This window comes from Prorops nasuta, unplaced genomic scaffold (assembly GCF_024137725.1).
Source record: "Prorops nasuta isolate Cenicafe-Biocafe unplaced genomic scaffold, Cenicafe_Pnas_1.2 PNAS00003, whole genome shotgun sequence".
In the NCBI taxonomy this organism is placed as follows: domain Eukaryota; kingdom Metazoa; phylum Arthropoda; class Insecta; order Hymenoptera; family Bethylidae; genus Prorops; species Prorops nasuta.
Genome location: NW_027116800.1, coordinates 7,342,790 through 7,365,956, shown reverse-complemented (window position 1 = coordinate 7,365,956; position 23,167 = coordinate 7,342,790). Strand labels below are relative to the sequence as shown.

The following is a 23,167-nucleotide window of genomic DNA, read 5'->3' as shown; positions in this document are numbered from 1 at the left end:
CATAAGTTTTTACGTCCACAATTATCCTCTCAATGTTCCGTTGCTTTCATTAGATATTTCATTTCTACTATACCAGAGGAACAAGTTGGAAAATCCTACATTATTAGAGAGATACTCGTCGTCGTCCAATTAAATTTAATAAAATGTATCGATCGAAAAGATATATAATAATTCATATGGATGAACGCAGATGACGATGATATAAAGAATAATAATAAATAGTAAAAATTTCAGTTTTAGAAAGAAAAATATCAATTTATTAACAGTGCCGTGAATTGTGACACGAAGCTTGAAAGCCCCTGATATATCTAAATGATAGAACGCAACAGAGGATGATAGTCACATCGCGCATGAAGCTTGTATTATATGGGTTCGCGTTGCTAGCCTATGAAGATGAATGCGTGAAAGTTTTAATGCGTCATAACAACGCGAGGTGAGTAAACACGTCTAGACGCATGCGGCTCGTGTATTGATTAGGTGCTCTTCTAAGAATATAAAGCTTTTAATGCTTTTCATATTTTATTATTGGTAAAAAGAATTACGCACTTTGATAAGAGTATACTTCCGGGGTTGTGGTGTCAACACACGGGGATCACAGTCAGTCCCATGCATAATTTTCACTGGTACAGAGCGACTGGCTTTCCTTGTCGCTCCCCTTTTACCTCGTTGTCATCGTTAAAGATCTAATCACAAGTTATGCACGCTGCTGATTAATCGTCCTCGGTCATACAAGCCCACCCACGCACGCATGATAACACGACGCGAAAAATAGACCGTGCAACGTAACTCGTTAAATTTATGAAGCGAATCGTGATACGAGCACCCCCGATTAGTTATATTTTAACTCTATCGATTTATTTAAAATATATGGAGATACACGTGGTAAGTAAAAGAGAGAGAGAGAGAGAGAGCATTAAATTAATATGGTTATCTAATATTAATTACTAAATAATTTAATAAACATTTTTAAATTATTATCTATACCAGCTGCGGGAAGATAATATATAAAAAGATATTGATTTGGGGGTAGACAGATAAAGGAAGTAATGAAAAGTAACGTGCTATAAAATATTACGCTTTTCTCTCATTCAGACTCATAATGAAGTAAATCAAATTGGTCGTTGCGGAGTGATTGACTTTTTTATGTAGAAAAATGAATGCCCGAGATCAAACTTGCTTACGGTAGGTATATAGGAGGGGTCCGTAATTTAATGTCACTAATCTGTTTTATGGATAGAGAGAAATTGAGGGAACAGGATGGTTACCTCATTTTTTTAATGGAGCTCCCCACTGTTTATTGGATAAGCTGATGCACTTCGGAGAGAGAGAGAGAGAGAGAGGGAGAGGGAGAGAACGAATCCTCTTCTTCCGATTAGCGATAGTTAAACTTTTCCCGGAAGCGATAATGCTCTCATAAATAAATATTTTATCTTTTGTATTTACTGTTTCCATACCAGAGAGAGATCGTGTAAAGGCTCGTTTCCGGTGATTCAAATGTTATAAAAATTTCATGAAGCAATCAGTGTCTCTGTACAGTGGTACATTACTCGCCAGTATGATGTCAGTAAACTCTATGATACTACACGGTACATGTGTATATACTATGCATTTTTAATGTTAAAAGTTTGGATGGAATCGTTACGACTAATACAAAGATCGATAATGCAATACTTCAATAATGTATGTTAAAAAATCTATCCATATCTTTTAAAGATAAATGTAATTAATGAAAAGATGTAGGGTAATCGTATGAAAAGGTGGTATGAATCTTTAAACGCTCATTTGCATTTCACTTTCTAAGCTTTGGTTACTTTTAGATATAGTATTATCATGTTGTTACGTGCATATATATTGAAATTTCACACACATTAAATTGTCTAAATATGTAAGTTTTATTTACAATGGATTACAAATTTTCGTGTATGACCAATAGTTGTAATAATAAATCCTTAACAGCTGCTGCTGATCTTCCATGAAATTTGCATCCTATAAATTTGCTTGGTACAGTTCTTGTAATTTTAGTACCTTCAGTCTATTTCAACTTCAGAACTTTTCTATAACTCATATCTATTTTTTATGTTTGCTATAAAAAAATTTTACGACTAACCGAATAAAAAGTATCAATCTACCTTTTCAGTTGCATTAAAATCTTTTGATAAGATCTTCGTAAATATTAGGTTTATAAAATTCCAATTTGGTCTTTAGTAAAGGGTAGTGTAACATCGTATTTGAATTCTATATGGTCTAAGCTTGCAGGATTTGTTATGACAGTTCTACAATCTATAAAATGTACACATTTTGTCATACACAAACTAAACAGGCTGACGTCATGTCTGCGATCCAAAAGCTTTTATCCTTTATAAATTTAATGAAATCTACTGTCATACCTAAGACCAGATAGTATAAAGTAATTATCTTGCACTATTTTGTCCAAATGACAATCGAAGTAACAATTTCTTTAAAATTTCTGTTTCAGTGGCTTGGTTTCGGTATCACAGCTGTGGGCATTTGGGCATGGGCCGAAAAGGACACATTCAATAATTTGTCCCGACTGACAAACGTTGCACTCGATCCAGCATTTATTCTCATTCTAGTCGGTGAGTATGTTTGCAAAACCATGGAAAATGTTAAACTTGCACTACAGAAAACTTAGTTTTTATCGCTGATGCACGCATTTAGGACGGACAAGATTAAAAAAAAAAAGAAATTTACCTAAAGTGTAGTGGAGTGTAATAAAGACTTCAAGTTTATTTTAGATATTTGTATAAAAGAGAGTTATTCCGAGGAGAGCCATGGAATAGTGTAGGAATTAGGTGTAATTCGATGAAACTGAGGAGACAGTTTAAGCGATGGAAGGAGGGTAGCAAAAAACCTTTTTCAAATGAGAGAAGGTAGGACGAGATAATAAGTAAAAGGTAAAAAAGCAGGCTTAAAATTTTGTCGAGTAGTCGAATCAGCAACAGGAGATTCGAGAGAATCCATGGCAACAGAGCAAATGACAATTGCAATTTCTTTTCTGAACTGCTTGCAAAGTAGCTATCGTTTTCGCTGAACAGACTATGCGATCCAATGCGACCTTCCCAGATGTCTCTCCCTCTCTCTCTCCCTTTATACTAAAAAAGTAATCTTATTAATATCTTTCAACCAGGTGCACCTAAAACCTATATAATAATACTTCCTTTCATGATTCACCATGGTTCTTGCGATAAAGCGGTCCTGATAAAATGTTAATCTTTCACTTTTACAAGAATGCTATTACCATTAAACTTTTCCCTTACTTGGGTAATGTTGCAATTGCAATGAACATAGTTTGCACGATGAATGGCCGTGGTCTTTTGTAAAATTATTAAAGGGGGGAGCGATTCCTTGATTCTAATTGCCTTTAACATACAACAGAGGAAACTATACAGAAAGCTAATTTCAGTTACAATGCCAGTTGTGTTTAATAACTTCCTTTGTCGCGTGTACTGCTTGATTTTCAGATACTGCTTCAATGACATTTCCTCCACAATCCCTTTGTAGCCTTCGTTGTAATTAATTTCGCCATTTTCGTCTCGGACATATGCTCATCGAACTTTTCACTCGTTTCAAGCTTTAACTTTCAATAAATTAATCAATCGCTCGTCCTATTTTATTAATCAAGAGGTTTGTGGAGGAATAACTTTCTGTATTATAATATTAGACCAACTTCATGAATATTTATATAAAAAACTGTCAAAACTTAGTTTCGTCGTTGTTAGAGTGAATTTGGTATATGCGAAGGATTTTCCCAAATCAAGCTTTTTTCACCCAATTCTCTAAGCCTGTATCAGCCTGTTTCTTCCGTATTTTTCGTTTTTCGGTCAGAATAAATATGGATAAATTAAAGGAGAAATCCGTATATTGACATTACAGAGTGAAAATTAAACCTATTTTTCAAGTTTCAGCGGTATTTTTCGACGGATTTTTATGTTATTGAATGGTTTTGGAAACGCCAGAAGCTTATGCAGGGAAGTATGTTGACATTTATTTTTAAAACGAGAAAATAAAAAAATTGTTTGAATAATTACATTGATATTTTAAAAACCATAAATACAAATTTATATGTTTTCCAACGTACTGCCCTAGAAAATCTTTTGGCGCTTTCGAAACACTATGATGAATTAAAAATCTGTCAAGAAATAAGGCTGGAGAATACTGCCGAAATTTATTGCCCTGTAATGTCATACGGATTCCCTTTAATTATATAGAGAAATTGGTTTGGTTAAAAATTAAACCAACAATAATTAGAAAACAAAAACTTCGGTGTATTCAGTATTGAATTGCTTGACTCAATAACGGAAAAATCAAATCAATTTTCAATGATTTTATGCAATATGCTTGAGCTTCGATTTATAGTAATTACGATAATTCCCTCGTGGAAAAGCATGACCTAGTTTTTTAGAAAACTTGAAAAAAGAATTAAGTTTCTCTTTTTTAAAACATTCTTTGAATTAACATCTATTATGCGTGTGATTGGGCTAAAATTAATTTAATTCAAAATTAAACTTTATGTATATTTTGACTGGGGTTTATAAGTTTGCTATAGGTACGTGTTATAAGATGGATAAAAGAGAGGATTATAGTTATTGGAATGAGTGAAAAATTTGTTCCAATTGATTATGTATATAACCATGACGATCTGTTTGGTAAGATACAAGGTGAAAATAACTAGAAGCATGTCGTAGGTTGGATTGCCGGAAATATATTCAGGGATTTCAAAAGTCTTGTCCCGTGAAGCTAACCCATGAGCGGTTAGCCTCAGTTCAGCCAAATGTAATAGTGAGAAATCAGGAATCTCTGTGCGACCGATTCAAGCATTTCTCTCTCTCTCTCTCTCTCTCTCTCTCTCTCTCTCTCTCACCCTCGCCTTAGTATGCCCTTATCCTTTCTCTCACCGAAACTCCTCTATCCTCTTTCGTGAGTAGCCGAGTCAAATCGAATTTGCACGTGATCCAGCTCGATGCCAGAAGAACAAGAAGCACCCACCGGGGACCACTCGAGTATTAACAGACGCAAGAAGACCGATTTCTCCTCACTGACCTTTCTTTGTGACCCTTCAAAATGCCAGCAACTCCAAAAGGATTTCCAAATTAACGATTGTAAAATGAAATATAATTTAAAAAATTGACATATATCACTTTCCACTGTGTAGTCGAGCATGTTATTTTTAATTACTCGATATTAATTAAATTGTATACATGTGAAATTCTTTTCACTAAGTGTGTACGAAAATAAATAGGATACTGGTTAAGAAAAGAATGTTTTTTTATATCATCACGTGGAAGGAAAGAAAACCTTTGAACAATTGCTAATGAGAAACATTTCAAGTAGACATTTTACTCAATAGAAAAAATTATAGAAAATATAATTATTAGCAAGGCTATTCCATAATTACTTAAAATTGTATGATATATAACGAAAAGAGTTTGTGGTTTAATTAATTGTCCATTATTTCATGAGAGGAGAATATTGCAGTTGGCGGCATATGCTGTATATGCGTTATATATGCAAGATTGTTTTTCATGTTTGCTGTATAAATATATATAGATATATATATAATATTTTCCTATACGCCATGTGTATGTGCATACGTTGCTCTTGTTTGGTGAAACATGCATATTAAATATGACAATAATATTTTTGTAATTTTCAATAAATTTCCATATTTCTGGATTTGATTTAATTCAGGAATCGATCGAACGAATGCATTCCTATGTAACAAAGAACTCTGGTTGATTTCCTTAAAAATAATAGCATTGATTGTTTGAACTCGCCTGCTTGATCAAATACGATGCATTTTCCTCATTTTCTTTGCATTCTACCCCTCGTTTTATACCGATTCAAGCTGCACCATAAAACTTTATCTCTGCTATTTCGGACCCTCCGAGTCCTCAGGAATTCTGTACGCTCGTCCACCTATCTGAGTTGGAATTTATCGCAAAAGCTTCTTCTCAGGAAAACATTCTCCATTCTCAAGCGCTTGGCAATATCTTTTTAATATACAGATATTATATTACTGTCGTTTTGCCAATGATCAAATTTTCTTCATCAATATCTTTGACAGCAAATTGAAGTTTAATTTAGATATATACGTATAAAGAATGTCACATTTTAAATGAATATTTAAAATATCTATTGCAAAGCACGTTTTATGAAAAAATGATTCAAATAAAAGCTATTTAATTTGAAAGCTGACATAATCTTCCCATTCTTCTGACTTTGAAAGGGCATTTGATGCTGGTTGTATGAAGGTCATATTGAGTTTTTAAATGATAACATCTATTCTTTATAGCATAATGTTTGCAGCTTATCGCAAAAGCTTTCTAAAACACATTATAAATTCATCATTTCATCCACGTCTTTACGAGTTATTTGAGTTTGAAATTAGAGGTATGTGAGCGAATTCGCGTGAGAATGTGTAGCAGTCGCGCATACTACTTCAGCCAAACAAAACTATGAAATTTCAAATCGAAATATCTAGCAAACGCCTGCAGAAAACGATAAATTCATTTAGAGGTTTGGAAAGTTCTTTTGAGATAAGCAAGAAGAATATGCAATAAAATAATAAGGAGTCTCGTTGACGAAATTCTATGTGACCATCGACATATATATATTCTTTAAAGAGTTTTTGAGATCAGAACAATTACATATTCTTGTGCCCTCGCTTAAGCATAACAAATTTTATGTCAAGTATTTTCTCGCAAAATGTAATTTCAAGCTAGAATTTAAGTAGATACTTAAAAATAGGACACACCGCATAGTTTTATTTTAAATAATGCTTGCGATTAAGATTGATCATATTATAAGTATTCATAAGACTGCATGGGATTTCAGAGAGTATATCTATTTATTAATTTGATATTTAGCTTTTAGATTGTCTTCTAATATCCATTTTTGATTGCAGGTACAGTGACATTCATCATTGGATTTACGGGGTGTGTCGGTGCACTCAGGGAAAATACGTGCCTCCTAGCTGCAGTAAGTACCAAAACTTCATTTAGATTCTTTAGGATTACTTTAACTGCTTAATAACTTTCCAAACTCAAACTTTAATCAACTTTCTAGTTCATTTAGCCGTATCTTTGGAAAAATTATAGTTTACCCTTTAATATTTGCTCATTTAATGGATCCCGTTAAACGCTTTAGTTGTATCAAATATTTTAATAAATAATAGGAGTGATGGCTATAGCATATATACTTATTATGTTTATTTTAGTTTAATACAGACTGAATATTTAGTATTCAGTGAAATAAGAAAAAACAAGTTTTTTTCCATTGTTATGTCAGATTATAATTATTGAATAAATCTCTTTTCTTTCAGTATGCAATATTTCTCGCAATTTTGCTGCTATTGGAGATGACCGCAGGTGTCTTAGGTTTCATCTTTAAAGACTGGGTAAAGTTTCTACAGAATGTAATCTAAGAATTATTTTTATTACAGTATTTCAATGAATCAGACAATATTAATTGAAAATAGTAGTATAAAGTTTTATAAGAATATTATAACATATTAATTATTAATAATTTTCAGTATTTATAATTTGAACGTATTCAAGTGCCAGGCTGAAAGCGCAGGATTATCCGTAATGGCACTTATACGTTTTGCCGTAAGCGTAACGGATGTAACCGACTTGTATTGGATGCCATTACGGAGATAATTCTGTGCCTTTAGCCTAACAGTAGTCGCTAATGATCATTGATGCTGATGAGACTTTATTAATAAAAAATAAATAATCCAATATGCATGTGCAGATAGTGTAAAGAAGTCGAATAATTTTTCATGTGTATTTTATTACTTTGTCTATAGATTAAGTCACAAGCAACAGGGGGCTTCCAAGCGTTCATCATCCACTACCGGGAGGATCCTGATCAACAAAATCTCATTGATTGGATTCAAGAAGATTGGGTATGTGTTACAATATAATCTGTAATATAGTGTAGGACTATGCAGTTTTATAATTAAACTTCACTTTTTATGTGGGATTTATCGAAAGAAACACATATCCTCTTTTCAGCTATAAGTTCAGGATATTGGTTATGTCACAAGTGTCGTTGTCTAAGTCATTGCTGCATCTCAAGTTGCTCATTTCATGGTTCAAATGTACGCTGTATTTATTCGTAAAATTAAGATTCTTAATTTTTTTGTAGTTGCAATGCTGTGGTATCGAAGGTCCGAAAGATTGGGATAGGAACAACTACTTCAATTGTTCGTCGAGTGATATTGGTTCAAGGGAAGCCTGCGGCGTGCCTTTTAGCTGTTGCAAGCGAAAACCTAATGTAATTATTTGCCCTCTTTATCTTCCTTAATACATTACATAATTGTATACTAATATCGAATCATATTTTTAAGCAGTCGTAATTAAGATCAAAAATATCTTTTATTTTAGGAAATTATTAAGAACAAACAGTGTGGCTACGATGTTCGGAAATCTAGCTATGTAAGTATAAATAAGAAAATTCATACTCTCGTCTCTTTGCATTAATTGAAGAATAGTTATCCAAGCTTTTAAAAATATTAACTCCTTATAAAACAAAATATAATTATATAGCTTAGGAAAATATTTCACATATTGCTTGATTACATTTTTCTGAAATTTCGAGACAGCACTAATCATATATAATACATTTGAAAATAGCCGAAACACCCTTCATGCTGTTTCATTTCATTCAATATAGTCACTTTATTTGGTTCCTCAACAAATTATCCATAGTTATATGTTCTCATATAATTGTTCTACAATAATCATCTAATGATCCGTTATAACAGTAAAAATATAAATTCAATGCTTATAAGATAAGCATTTATTGTTGCGAGTTTTAATTAACTTTTAAGTCTTGATGAAAAATGAACGAGATAATAATTGCGATACAGTTCACCTGTATTACGAATGGCGATTTCCAATATCGGATTGTCGGATGCAAAAGGAAGAAAAAAGCGATTAATGTCAAGGAATTGAGGGGTCTTAATTAAAGGGAAAATGAGTGAACCCAGCAATAAGGGCTCTCGCATTAGTCGCCTTCTGCTTTAGGAGTAGTTTGATCGTTGCCAAGTAATCGCTTCAACGACTAGAGTCGGATTGAAGACTTTGTGCTAAATAATTAGACATATATATTTATATCTATATACATTGATTTAGACCAATATTGTCGTGAATGAAGGAAAATATTATTGCAACTACCACCATCTAATTTGTGTAGAGCATTATGTCCAAGCATACTACTAACTAAACCCGTAAGAAATAGTGTAATGAACGTTAGCTGGTTAATTTAAATGCTTGAGCTGGTCCTAGCTTTGTAATGCAAGGAGTGCAATTAGATAAAATTATCTCAACGCAAAGAAGAGAGATAAGGTTCACAATTCAAACGCATAATGTGCGAAGGAAGGCAGTTTAGCCTACTAAATCTCAATGTTAACTTGTATGTACTATTGTAGATTCTCATTGCAACAATTTACATTTTATCTCGGCCGAAAATAATCTTAATCCTTTAAAGTAAGCACGTCTCGATTTATCTTTTAAACTGGTTTATAGCGTTACGAATTCTTTCTTCGCGTGCAGACTTGGACCATATTAGCCGAAAACTTCTTCGCCAGTCTAATCGCATTTAAGTTACCGAGAGGCTGTAGAAAGAACCGGTCGTTTTTCGCATACTCCGGGGGTCCTGCAGGAGCACATTCTGAAAAGTAGTACTACCGTGATATCGATGTTTGTTCGTGTTATCAGTACACTGCAGACGCGCGACGGCGTAATACTAAAGCTTTGAAGCAAATCCTTTGTGGCGTTTTTTTTAAATCATTTCTGTTTACCCTTGGGGAATGCAGACAGGAGAGAGGAGTATATTCGAAAGAGGCTGCCTAAGGGCAGGCGAAGAATGGCTGGAATTGAACCTTGTGCCTGTTGCAGGCACAGTTGTCAGCACGATGGTTCTACAGGTACTCTTTCACTTAGGCGAAAATCGTCTTTCTCTTCTTTTTCTTCAAACTATGTACCTCCTCCACATATCTCGCCTTACCTTTGAACGACCTGTAATGTTCTCCTTATTATTCCTATCCTCCTTACTTCTTATCGATTTCGTCGAAACGTTCAAACTTTCCTACGCGGGACAAAAAACAGCAGCTTTTACTTCAAAGAGTCCTTTTTACTCTATACTCATGTATAGTGCATTATAGTGGAATTTACAACTTCCTTAAAAGCTATGGTCAATATGTATGAGAATAAAGAATCTAAAAGTCCAGTTAAATTTTTCGAGCTTCCTGCTCTCTCTCTCTCTCTCTCTCTCTCTCTCTCTCTCTGTAGTAATACTACTATACCTATTTATTAAATTCTTACTGTGGATTTTCTATGCATGTAGCACGATGATGGTTAAAATTTAAGAGAATATCTTATAATTTATAAACATCATTAATACTTTTTCTATCCTATTTAAAAACATGCAAAAATTTCAACTGGCTATATAGTTAGCGAAAATAAAATATACGCTTAATTTTTGGAATCCATTAACGAATGACAATTTTCAAATTGAATGCTCAGTTTTAAGACTAGTGAAAGTTTGAACTTCGGCCTTATCAATTTTTTACTTCCTTTTGTCAGACTTGTTAGATCTGCACGCATTACTATGTAGATATACAGAATGTTCGTAAAGCCTCCTTTATATTATTTAAGAAAAATATGGACTTTTCAGAAAAATTTGCAATCATGTTTTGTTATTTATTATTCTAAACTATTTTATGATGGTAATCATTTGCCTTTGAAAGGTCATATAAACGTCAAACTAATTAATTTAAATAAAGCTCCCTAAGTTTTATTACATATTTTTGTAGCTTATCTCAGGAACTTTCAAAAGCATTATGTGAATTTCTCATTTCATTCAATCATTCTGTAAAAAAGGCGATATGAAGTTATAAGTAGATAAGCGATTATATACGCGTGCATAAGCTGATGTCGCGCACAGTACTTCAGTCAAACTCATATATTTATATATGCAATTTCAAATTGGAATACCTAGTGAATGACTTTCTGAAATAATAAATTCACATAGAATTTAGAAAGATTTTAAGATATGCTATAAGAGTGTGTAATAAAAAATAGAGGATCCGTTTAAAAAAACCGGTTGGACCTTCATATGATCGGTGCATGACCTTTTAAAGTCCAAATGAATATCATCTTAAAGAAAGTTTAGGAAAACCATAAAGACACATGCTTTTTATGTTTTTGAAAAGTGCATACTTTACGAAAAAATAGGAGGAGGGGGGGACTTTATGAACATCCTATATGTTACGAAAGGTAACTTGCTTTCCTTTTACATTTAATTCCCGAATTTCTGAAAATTTAAATCTAATATTCATCGTGGTCATAAATAAACAATAGTACGTAAAAGGAACTCACAAGCTATCCAGTTGCATTTCACAATTTTCTGCCTCTAAATGTTAGTTTCCTGTATGCCATAAACAATAATCTTATTATTAAGCGTCTATGATGTTGCTTGCATTGAAACGCCATAAATGTTAAAAACTAAATATTATCACACAAAATGTTCAACCTGATTTTATCGATGATCCATTATTACGAGGGTGAGTACATGGTACTTTAACGTTTAAGCTTTAAACTAAAGTCGGATTACGTTAATAATGGAACGAAGCACGGTAGCGTTTTATTTCATTCTCGTGGAAAGCTTAAATATTATAAGCAATACTTATAAACGAAAAAAATCATTTGGATACAAGTGGTAGACCCAGCACTACCTAATTTATTAGAAATTATAATTCATTGGAATTCTATTGGAATCTGGAAAGTAATGCAACAATCTATATGTCATACCTTTATCGTTCTAAAGAGTGAAAAATATTGAAAAGGTTATGATGTAGCAGAGCTCCCAAGTTAAAGAAATTTTTTATTACATTGATAGCTAATTTAGCTTTTTGAATGATTATGCTCCAGTGCTGGTAATTACATATACACGTGGAACTTTCGACCCGCTCAATATTGTCTTCAAATGCGAATACCGTTATTTTGGGCTTTGTCATTTATATTTAATTTTGATTTCTGTTTTTAAATACATTTCGTTATTATTATTGTAAATAATTAGTTACATAAATGAAAAAACAATGAATACGAAGCAAAGTTATTGAAAGGTTTTCGCGATTAATGTTACTCTCAAGCTAACAGTTCAGCATATTGAAAGACAGAGAGAAGCTTTGAGAATATCTTCCATGGCCCTCTGTTTATTGGCTTACGTTATCCTGACAAAGTAGCCAGATTCCCATTTACAGACAGCAGAGGTATCCATCTCATATATCAGACTATTGCTTCAGCACGTCTGATGCTCTCCGAATCGAAAATTCGACGTAATACAACGGTGAACCGATATATTTTGGATTTAAAGTAAAAGAGCAATTCCATAAACATCCATGATACTCGAATAATAAAATATTATCCAAAGCAGAAGGTGCATACTGTAAAAGTAGATGTAATGTTCAACAAAAATATTCAATTTAATATTATACTTTCGTCAGGTACAGATTTGTCGTGAATCTAAATTAGGTTCTCTTGCTCGAAAAGTTAGATGACGTCATTGTCAAAAGCATAGGTTGACAGAAATTATTATGACCTCATCTTCTTGCTTGTTATCCTTCGCTCTGACAATGAGTTATCATTCTTACTAACACATTGATCCGGACTGGCAACTACTAACAGGCATCACACTAACGATGCAGAACGCACGGTAAGCAAAATAGCCAATTACTACATTTGTTTTTCAGAACTTCGAAGTCGCCAAAGTGATTTACGAAAAAGGATGCATTCAAGCTGGCGAAGAATGGATAGAACGAAATCTCCTTGGTATAGCAAGTGGCGCTGTTTGTACGGCTTTCGCACAGGTAGTTTGTTATTTCCCTCTCTGTGTATGCTCCTACGTTACCTTACACCAATGGTTCCTAAAGCATGAACCCTATACACTATGCATTTTACTACCTTTCGTAATTAGATACACCATTCGCAATTTAGCTAATTTATTTGATACACAGTACTACAACATTTCATTAATGGATTATCATTTTTAATGTTTCTCTTATAATATTGGATATAATTTCATTAGAGAGTAAATTATAGCAGGATGAATAATAATGAAGTTTTAAATAAATCGTCGTATTCATTGGTTAGTAAAATTGTATATGGATAATGCGGTAGTATTCATTGATAGCGTTAGCAATATATTCTTGCTTCTTGATTATTTTCATTTGTTATAGTCGCTAGAGGCTATGGCTTATATAGCGAAACTTTGAAAATCATATCGCTATAATTGGATGTTTCTAATAAATTTCTTGTATTCACAGATTTTGGGAATTTGCTTTGCGCAAAATCTACGTGCGGATATATTTGCGCAAAAAGCAAAGTGGCACTGACAATCAAGAGCCCCCACGGCAGTGTAGCATCTTATATTCATAGATGCTAACCCATCACGTTGATCGAGGAAAAAGATCATGAACGATCTTGGCACGAGTCCAGCAGCTTTACTACTGGATCGACACATTTCTTCATGAAGAATTTGGTCGCAGTGAAAATCGACGAAACACACCTTTTAGATCAAAGAGCTCCTGCCAGCTATAACTTAATATTTTTTGGTATAGTCATTGACTGGCGTTTATCCTTCTACTCTATGTCAGAGGGTTCGACAAACGCGTTTCGAAGCTTATTTATCCTAGCTAACTGTAAATATTTACTCGGATCTTTCAACAAATCATGGCGAAGAATATTGTACTTTCAAGTGGTACACTACCGTCCAATAAACGAGTGCATGGCTTTTGACTTCTAAAAGTTGATCCAGTTGAGAGTGCTCGATAAAATATACCAATTGTACAATTTAATTGAGAGTGAAAGTGACAAGTATGTCAATATTGTAATACTTATACATACGTGTACAGAATTAGACAAAATTTTGTGATAGCAAATATTTTAATAATACGAAGTCGTTACGTTACATGTGCTGGATCAATCTTATTTAGAATCAAAAAGAGTCATTGTATATGAAAATAATCCGTCACGTGAAAAATTGTGATTTGAGATTCTTTCGGCAAGAAGTACTATGATTTATTACATTATTGTAAAATGGCAGAGTTTTATAAATTTATAAAATTAAAAAATGAAATACTTAAACTCTTTTGTTTGGCAAGCAAATATAATGACTATACAAAATAAATATTTGAATTAACTCCAGAATACAGGAGTTAATTAAAAAAATTCATAGGATATATCGGACGCGTCATAATTCATACAGAGGGTTGTTTTCATTTTTTATTGGATTGAACGTTTATCAATTTAAGTCCGTTGATTAATATAGCTGATGATATTAAAATGTGAAAAGTAATCCTCGTATTGCTCTTAAAAATCTCCATCCATTCGATTACCCAATTAATGGATGGCGGAGTAGCCAGATAAATGTAGCGTATAGAGTAGCTTGAAATGTTAAATCGCGTGGAAGAATTATTGCAGTCGATAATTGGTAGTTTGAAAATCTTACTTGTTTTTATTTAAATTGGGAGTCGATATGTTCTATGAATAGAGGAAGCGAGCAGGAGCGTGAATGATTGTGAGAAAGAGCGTGATTGTGAGGTAACGGGATGGAAAAAGGGGAAGGAGTGGAGGGATTGGGGAGGGGGGGGGGGTGGATGAGAGTCCAGAGAGAATCTAGGGTGAGAGAAGAAGGAAAGGGAAATGCGACGCGCTGACTGGTTTAAAGCTTCGCGTGGATAGGACGAAGAATGTGTCGTCGCGAGCCATAAAGTCGATCGACGAGATGTCGTGGGGGCGCGGTGATCGCAGCAAGCAGTTTCACCGCACAATAAGCCAATAAACTCGTGGTACACACTGTACCCACATGGTCAGAAGAGGGGAATCGGTAGAAGCCATGTAACACGCAACTACTGTAAACACAATAATTTTCGCTTGCTCCAATTGGTCGTTAAATCGTTCGGCTTGAGCCAGCCACCTCAAGCATGTATCGATCCTTCACTACTTGCCGACACGTTCCTTTTGCCTTTATTCACGCACAAAGTATCCCAATATCGTGGAATTTACTAGCCATTTAACTCTCTTATGATACCCCATATTCGTTATACTTTTTTTCTTCATTTAATCATCAAGGCTGCCAATTATAGTAAGCGTGATAATGCATTTACACCGATTATAATATAACGTAAACACATTTCTTTAATGAAATACTTCATATCAATGTGTGCGTATACATGTCATACATGCGTAACTCAAAGTCTATCGTAAAAATCGATTTTTATTTACGCGCGACCTATCCTACATAGGTATATTATCTGTGTCGGTAAATATTTTTTTGTATCCTTTTTTTTAATTTTTAGGACTGATTTCAACATTTTAATTCGAATTGGTTAAATACATTGGAAAGAATTGGAGCATTGTGTAAATCCTTTTTTACATTGCATTTATCAATCGATGATAAAATAATGCTGGCTATTACTGCTCTATGACTCTGTAAGATGATTGTGATCGATAAACTACCGTAGTCTAACTATACAGATCCTACACGCAAATTTAGTCTCTCGAGAGGGCATATGAGACAAGGGAGTTTCGTCACGGGAGGATCTGGTTCTGAATCAAATGTAGATATGTAGGGAGGGAAGGGGAGGATCGATGATAGAAATATGTGTTATAAGGGGAAGGAACCTGCCACCCAGTGCACATCACTATAGGTAAGATCAACCCTAAAAGGGCTGTCGCCACCTCCTTTGATGCACGGGTCCAGATAAAAATCAGATAAATTACTATTTTCTCTGTTCAAATTACCTATATCCTTTAAAATATTTACAAGACAATTTTTTAGTTTTATGAGATGAATCGATGTGCTTGCCCCGTTGTGCGAGGGTCTAAATGTACAGGTGCGAATGGGCACAAGTTAGAACACAGAGTCGAATCATATAAAAATATTAGTTTTTATTGAGAAATATAATTATCCCTCTCATTATGTAGTCTCAGTCAACAATTCTGTAGTCTCAAATAGTATTATAAAAACATAAATCTTTTGCAAATAAAAATAAACCAAATATTAAAGGACGTTCAAACATATATGCACTGAGACATGTGCGAAACGAGGAAAGTCCATTGATTTATGTCATGAATCGAAAAAAAATTGAAAATATGTTGTGCTCATTTGAAGAGAGGTAAGAAACATTTTTATTGAGTTTTTATTATCGGAGATTTTTGGCGTCGAGGGAAGATGCGGCAGCTTTTAGGGTTTTTCCTGCCTCTAGGGATGTGCACTGGTCGGAAATCCCTTCTCCCTTGAAACACTAATATTACCCCTTGTGCTCCCCCCTTAAGATATCAACATTTGAGGTAGAACTGGCATAGTTATGCTATATTATAGCTACTATTATTATAATAAACGCCAAGCAAATTGTATTTGTTGAATAAATAATTGGAATAATATTACCTCAGAACTATCATTAGTATAAGAATATGTATATGAGTATAAACGAGAAGAAAAGTTGCTGTAAATATGAGAATCACAGGACTTGCGAAAATGTATTGAATATTTAAAACAAGTAAAACTTTATACAAAGCGCTATTTGTATAATCAAATATTAAAATATTTTTAATTTTTTTTTTTTTTTCGAGTGAGAGAGAGAGAGAGAGAAATTATTGGATTTCAAAAGTTCAGAATTCTTATTGCCATTCAGCAACTTCTTGCGTATCTAGCTTTAAAATTTAAATTCTATACTTTACGGAACGTGTCGGCATAAAACTTCCTATTTTTTATTGAACTTTGCAGATAAATAATTAAATTTTAGCGAAAAGATTACTTTGGAATCATTTTGAGAAATACACAAGTCATTGGTTTTAAATTTTAAAAAAGTCTCGAACAACGGCTGGTCCGTCTTTTTTTAAAATTTAAAACGATGATTTTTTTTTCTATATTATATAATAGATTTGTATCTTGATTGTCTACAAGCGTATAAGAAGTATAAACGATAATTTAAACTGTAATATAAGAATACAAAGTGAAAGGATGTCGTACATATTTTCATGAATTATTTGCAAATTAATTTCCGATATGCTTCAAGGACGAAACTTACTCTTAAAAACTGTGTCTCATTGTTATAGTTATTCTCCTGGATAAAAAATGTTACTTCATGAAAATAATCACAATTCGTGTAATATCCTATAGCTTATATTAATTGTTTTTTCACTTGATTAAATATGTCCCATTTAGACAAAAATGCTTTAACATGACTTCAAGATATTAATCTGTGGTTTTAATTAATGTTTATAACTTTTCGTTTAAACTTTAAGTTAATTGACGATTGTACATTATTATCACGAGTTTTTAAAAGTGATATATCAAAGACGGGCATAGCAATAACTGTAATATTATTGCCATTTTGAGAATTTTAAAATGTTTTATTAGTTATTTCTTCTGCCTATCAAATCTTGTATAATTTGTAGACATAGTCTAGTTTCATTTACTCGGTCAAATTTAAATAGTATAATAAACAAACCAATTTTTAATGTTTGAAATTTTAGTTTTACATGTAAAGGAAACAGAAACTGCTAAGCCTCGTTGTTTCAACATTTACATCGTTTTCTTAACTTAAATTGTTAACCTGATCCGATTTTCTTGCTAAACTGTTTTTTTAAGAATTTGCGGATCATGTAAATCTAGAATTATTTTTAACTTATTATATATAGATTATGTTTTAATTATGCTCATTCTCTATTATATTAAACAGTCTAAGTGTCTATTTTACTTTTTGTAAAACTTATATCAATCAAATTGTGTATAAATTAATCTCCTTTTTTTAATTATAAGATATATTACGACGTAATAGAAAATATATTGTACCTAGATAATTATATAATTCTATGAAGCACATCGTCTACAGCAGTATAAAACTGCTTTAATTGTTAAGTGTAAACCGGTAAAAGCGATATAAGAAATTAGATAATATTTTCAAACGTCATTCATAAAATAGAAAATAATCAGAATATGCAACAGAATTATTTGATAATTGCAATTCTAATTACTCTATTTTTTTGACAACAAATTTTTTAAAAACGATAAAAATATATATATAGGTATATAAAATATAAAAATATATTTTACTTGCGAGTATAATGTATTACAAATCTTTATATGATATTCCTGAAAGGAAGATAATCAATGAGCAATTATCAAATGATTCTTAACATGGCATTTCATAAATAGATCAATCGTTTTATTGGATTTGTTGTCTTCTGCTATTCAATGACCAATTTGAAAAATACATTCTTTACTTGCTTAACAGCTATTTTCCGATAAAAAAGAATGTGATTATCCATCTCATTAATCATTTTCAATAAAATATAAAATATTGTAAATTATGTAAAATAAACTAACAGTTAAATGACAAAATACTATCTTCGACGATATATAGAAACAGATACTACAATAATTTATTTCATTCATTTGCGTTATCTTGTGATATTTTGACGAAAAAGGTCAGTACCTTATTTCTGAGATTAAAGCGTTAGAACTAATTTGCTATCTCAAAATTTTGTTTAATCAGAAACATAATTGAAAATGTAAATTTGTTTTTTTTTAATTTGTTGCAGCATAGACACACTGCTTACTTTAAATTTATTGATTTAGAACATTTAATCTAATTAATTTTGTAATTTTATTATAATATACCTATATATAATTTACTACCTTTTTTACGCCATGTCTATTGCAATAATGCTTTTAAGAAATTATTAACTTTACTTTTCTCTTGATTTTATTTCAATAAAAATGTTTTAAATGTTATATTTGTTTTTTGTTTATTTACACATCACTTTGTCTATTTGTTTTTCAAGGTACATAAAAATTAATAGATTATGCCTGATGTTCTAGTTATCGTTCACTTTTTCAGTTCAATCGGTATGAACAATTATGTAAATATTGTATATTTTTGAAGAAAAAAGAAATATATTACTGATGCTTGACCAATATAAATTAAATGAACAAATATTAATAAGAATATGTATTATAACAATATTTACTAGTTATATGAGCACTCAAGCTATTTCGATCTAAAGAACCACATATTTATATGTAATGTGATTATTCTATATGTAAAAGAAAATGTTGGAACGTCGCATATTATCGTGCCAAAACCAGATAAGATTTTATCCAAATTAGTCTACATGTGCGAATTTAGCACTAAACCTACCTAAAAAATGTTTATACAGGTGTGTTTATATTTAGAAAGCAGAAATTTGAACGCTGAATGGTAGCTTTAGTGTTAATATTTTTTTACTATCTTCTGTATATGTTTTGCAAATATATAAATGTGGTATCTTCTTTTTATTCTTTGCCAAGGAATAATGAAAGTATCTTATGTTTTTCCTGTGTTGCAAAAAGATTTCATACAGCACATACTTGTAGTTATTATTCTAACAGTTTTAAACATAGTTACCCTGAAGCATTGCATGGAAACGTCTCTACGGTAATACAATCTTTAAAGAATATCTAACAATGTTTGTCAAAACAGATTTTTAATTAGATCGTATAGGAGACACAGTTATAATACTATCTAGGTATTAGAAAATATTTGTTTCTTTGACAGAGCTCGATAAGGTTTTTCAATAAGTTAATGATGGAGCTTAAAACTTATTATATGTATATATTAAGCTTTTTTTAAGAATTTGATCAAATGACTAAACTTGAACACTGCCACAACTTGATAATTTAAATTATTATTGTATTCTCTTTTTTTTACCTCCTTTTGTTTTTCTATATGAATTTTATCAATTAAAATCTGATTATAAGTGACATTAAATATAGTTTATACATTGTATTAGACTGAAATTCTTGACTGATATTCGTTAGATTCTTAAAGGCAAGACTTTATACTGATATTACAAAGAGGTTTTATTTCAAACCTTGATTTTCGAAAACATCGTTATTTGAAAATCTTCGCTGTTTTATCTAAACTATACTTCTGTAAAGATTCAAAAGCTGAAATTGCTATCGGTCTTCAAACAACCTTGTTTTTTGAAAACTATAATTTCAGACGAAGCCGCTCAGTAATATCGGTATCCATCTTTCTCTTAAAGAATTTAATTAATTGTCCAATTTCTGATGGAAATTACAGTTAGAAGGATGTATAATAATTATAAATAGAGGAAGCAAACTTAATTGCGTCATTAGCTAAACTGCATACTGTAAATATCGCAATGTACTTTACCCGTAGATGTTAAGAGATATGTAATGTTTTTATGGAAAGATTAATATTTATACTTGTCAGCATTTAACTGAATAAAGAAATATAAGATTCAGATTTGGTGCTATTCCCATGAAATTTGTTTAAAATATTATTTTCCAATTCAAAAGGTTAATTTACATATATAAATAGGTATTATTTTATTACACATTTCTTCCATTATGCTAGCTTAAAATAGTTATTACGAAAAATACAGTAAAGGGGACAAAAATATTGAATTTAATTTTAAAATAACATTTTAGAAACACCTATATAGATTGAATACCATACAAACAAAAATTGCATGTCTTAACTGTCTGATTTCAATTCGTATTTAATCGACTTTTCATTTGAGGTGATCCTTAATAGAATTCAGGAAGTTATACCAGTGAATATAATTCTGTATACCTTAATTTATCTTCACGATAATAAATACGTGACACCTTCGCACGAGTATTGACGCTATTAATAAAATTAGATTCCAAATGGATTTTAACGGGTAAAACTATAAGCTATGATTCCTGCCAATGTAATCCGCTTAACTGATTTCAAGTTATTCGCAATAATGCAAACTATTTCGTTGCTTGTAGGGAACAATGCGAATGTATAAAACCTGACAATATTTGGATCTTTGGTATTCATAAAAAAAATAGAGAATTTCGTTAAAATATGCCAGACTTTTATAAAAATTCCTAAAATTTTCAATAAATTGATCGAACTACTTTATTATAAAGGCACTTCTATTGGATTAACTATAAAGGGTTGAAAAGTCCTATTGAGTATTATTTCCTTAATCCTTAATTAAACTGAAGGTGAATCGGGTGAATTAGTGCATGCTCTAAAGTCGTTTCTTTTTCAATCGAATTACCGAGAATGCTTGTTATCTTTTAAACCCTAATCAACTGCCATTTCCAAGTTTCAGGAAAGATAGATAAATAATACATCAATTCATTGATTTATTTTAAACTATATTAATACCAATTCATCGAAAACGTAATATCTCTTTTTTAAGCGTCTATCTGCAGATTATTTCTACAATTTCACGGTGAAAACGTGTTAATTCATTTTTATCAAACTTCTACTAAAACTCGATATTTGCACACTTAAAGCAATAACGTAGATAAGCATTAATGAAATAAATTCTGCAACGTCTATTGTTATTACCTTTAATTGATTGTTTTGTTGTCACAAGAGATAATTTTATGCTTTATCATACTTGAGGTTACAATCACAATTAAGCGTAATTTTTCTTCTTCTAACGAATACAATTTGTATAAGGAGCATAAGGATATTTCTATATTGTAGCATATGCAAATATTGGTCAAATTTAACTTTTTATCACGTACACACACTAATCTATACACACAACTTTTAAACAATAGGTTGAATTAATTAATCAAAAGAATGACTTGAGGTTGAAATTGTCAGAACTATATGTATAATATATATATATAGGTAAGCGTGGTTTTAGAATGGTCAAAAATGAATCAATTTTAAGTATATTTCAATGAATACATTCCAATAATTAAAATTTCGTTGTTATAGAAATTGTATGCGTGTTAACGAACAATAGCTTCCTTGATTTGCACAAATTTTCAAAATATGAAGAAACTTTATTAGAAATATATATATGCTAGCCGTGAACGTGACGTTGGGCTAAAATGATTATTTGGCTTTTTGCAAAGCAGAGAAAGCTGTGATGATATTGACACGTACACCTGCTGGTATACCTTTCTTTCTTATTTTCTCGCTATTCACTTTATTCTCTCTCTCTCTCTCTTATTCTTTCTATTTACCTGTCTATCTATACATATTTTTGTCTCCCTCTTCTATTCTCTCAGAAAAGAAGCGTGGATTAAATTCAACCTACTTGTTAGCCAGAATCCTACGTGCGCTTTGGAAAATGCTCCACAGTGAACTTATATAATAATATACTATATATATTCCTCTTTCTCGCTTCATTTTTCCTCTTATTGCTCATATTACCCTTCCCTCACCATTTCCTGTTATACGTATACATATAACTTTATTTTTCTGACTTATCGTGACTATTGCCACTGCTCTCTCGTATATAAAGGAATAGCCATCGGGCATGTACGTGGAAAATATAGATGAGGGCGAATTACTTAGAGGACAGCCATGATAAAGCGGTAAATATGAGACTAAAGGAAGAGTAAGTAAATGGAGTCAAAGATCAGGGTCGTGTCTAGACCTTGATGCCTCCTTATTGAGCATGGCGTTTAGCCCACCCCAACAAATTTTAACAAATAAAATGAAGCAAAGACAGTATATACATATATATATCTATCGTTATAATATTCTGAAAGATTCTTGAAAAATTGCAAGCTGCTAAACTTTAGAAACACGAAATTGTTACGTAATAATAAGAGAAAAGTTACACGAACATAAAACTTTGTAGAGTTGAAATCTTCGGAAACTATGTGTAAACATTATTCACGACTAAAAACACTAGCTATATATCATTAATTCGGGAAGGCGTAAAATGATCAGATAATTATTTGTTTTTTAAGACAATCTTTGAAAAATACTTTTTTTAGAAGCTATAAGGATTTTTTGGAAAAATTTTGCTCATTTTTGCAGTACTGTTCAGCAGTCTTAAAATTATTCAATTGAAAATACTATTGGCTAATTATTAGTAAATCGAGAATAGATTTGAGTTATAGTTATAGGTGTATAGTGTGTATCCTTTTTCAAAGATAGCTTTAATACTTGACGAGGAAATGTACATACGTTATATGTGATAAAGGGTACAAGAACAGATAGGATTATGCTAAGTCACACACACACACGCACGTGCTACTTCTGGTGGGATTCCATTTTGAGTGGCTTTAATGCACAAATACTTTTTAAAGTTTAACCTATTTTACTTTTGCTTATTAT

At 31.8% G+C, this 23,167-nt stretch overlaps 2 protein-coding genes across 6 annotated transcripts in view; one reads left to right on the top strand and one right to left on the bottom strand.

The window, feature by feature from the left end:
• LOC136785880 (tetraspanin-5-like) overlaps window positions 1-23,167 on the top strand; it is a 125,808-nt gene that overhangs the window by 46,388 nt on the left and 56,253 nt on the right. For 4 of the 5 annotated variants that reach the window (XM_066747212.1, XM_066747211.1, XM_066747214.1 and 1 more), the window contains exons 2-7: window positions 2,477-2,597; window positions 6,926-6,999; window positions 7,343-7,417; window positions 7,829-7,927; window positions 8,170-8,298; window positions 8,409-8,459. In XM_066747212.1, the coding sequence (XP_066603309.1) occupies window positions 2,477-2,597; window positions 6,926-6,999; window positions 7,343-7,417; window positions 7,829-7,927; window positions 8,170-8,298; window positions 8,409-8,459 (549 nt within the window). Of the gene's footprint in view, window positions 1-2,476; window positions 2,598-6,925; window positions 7,000-7,342; window positions 7,418-7,828; window positions 7,928-8,169; window positions 8,299-8,408; window positions 8,460-9,841; window positions 9,953-12,778; window positions 12,896-13,351; window positions 14,640-23,167 lie in introns of those variants that run through there. The other variant, XM_066747215.1, reaches the window with a different exon arrangement.
• TkR86C (Tachykinin-like receptor at 86C) overlaps window positions 10,038-23,167 on the bottom strand; it is a 41,540-nt gene continuing 28,410 nt past the window's right edge. Inside the window, exon 8 of the mRNA XM_066747222.1 lies at window positions 10,038-10,113. Coding sequence (XP_066603319.1) covers window positions 10,076-10,113 — 38 coding nt within the window. The 3' untranslated portion in view covers window positions 10,038-10,075. The remainder of the gene's footprint in view (window positions 10,114-23,167) is intronic.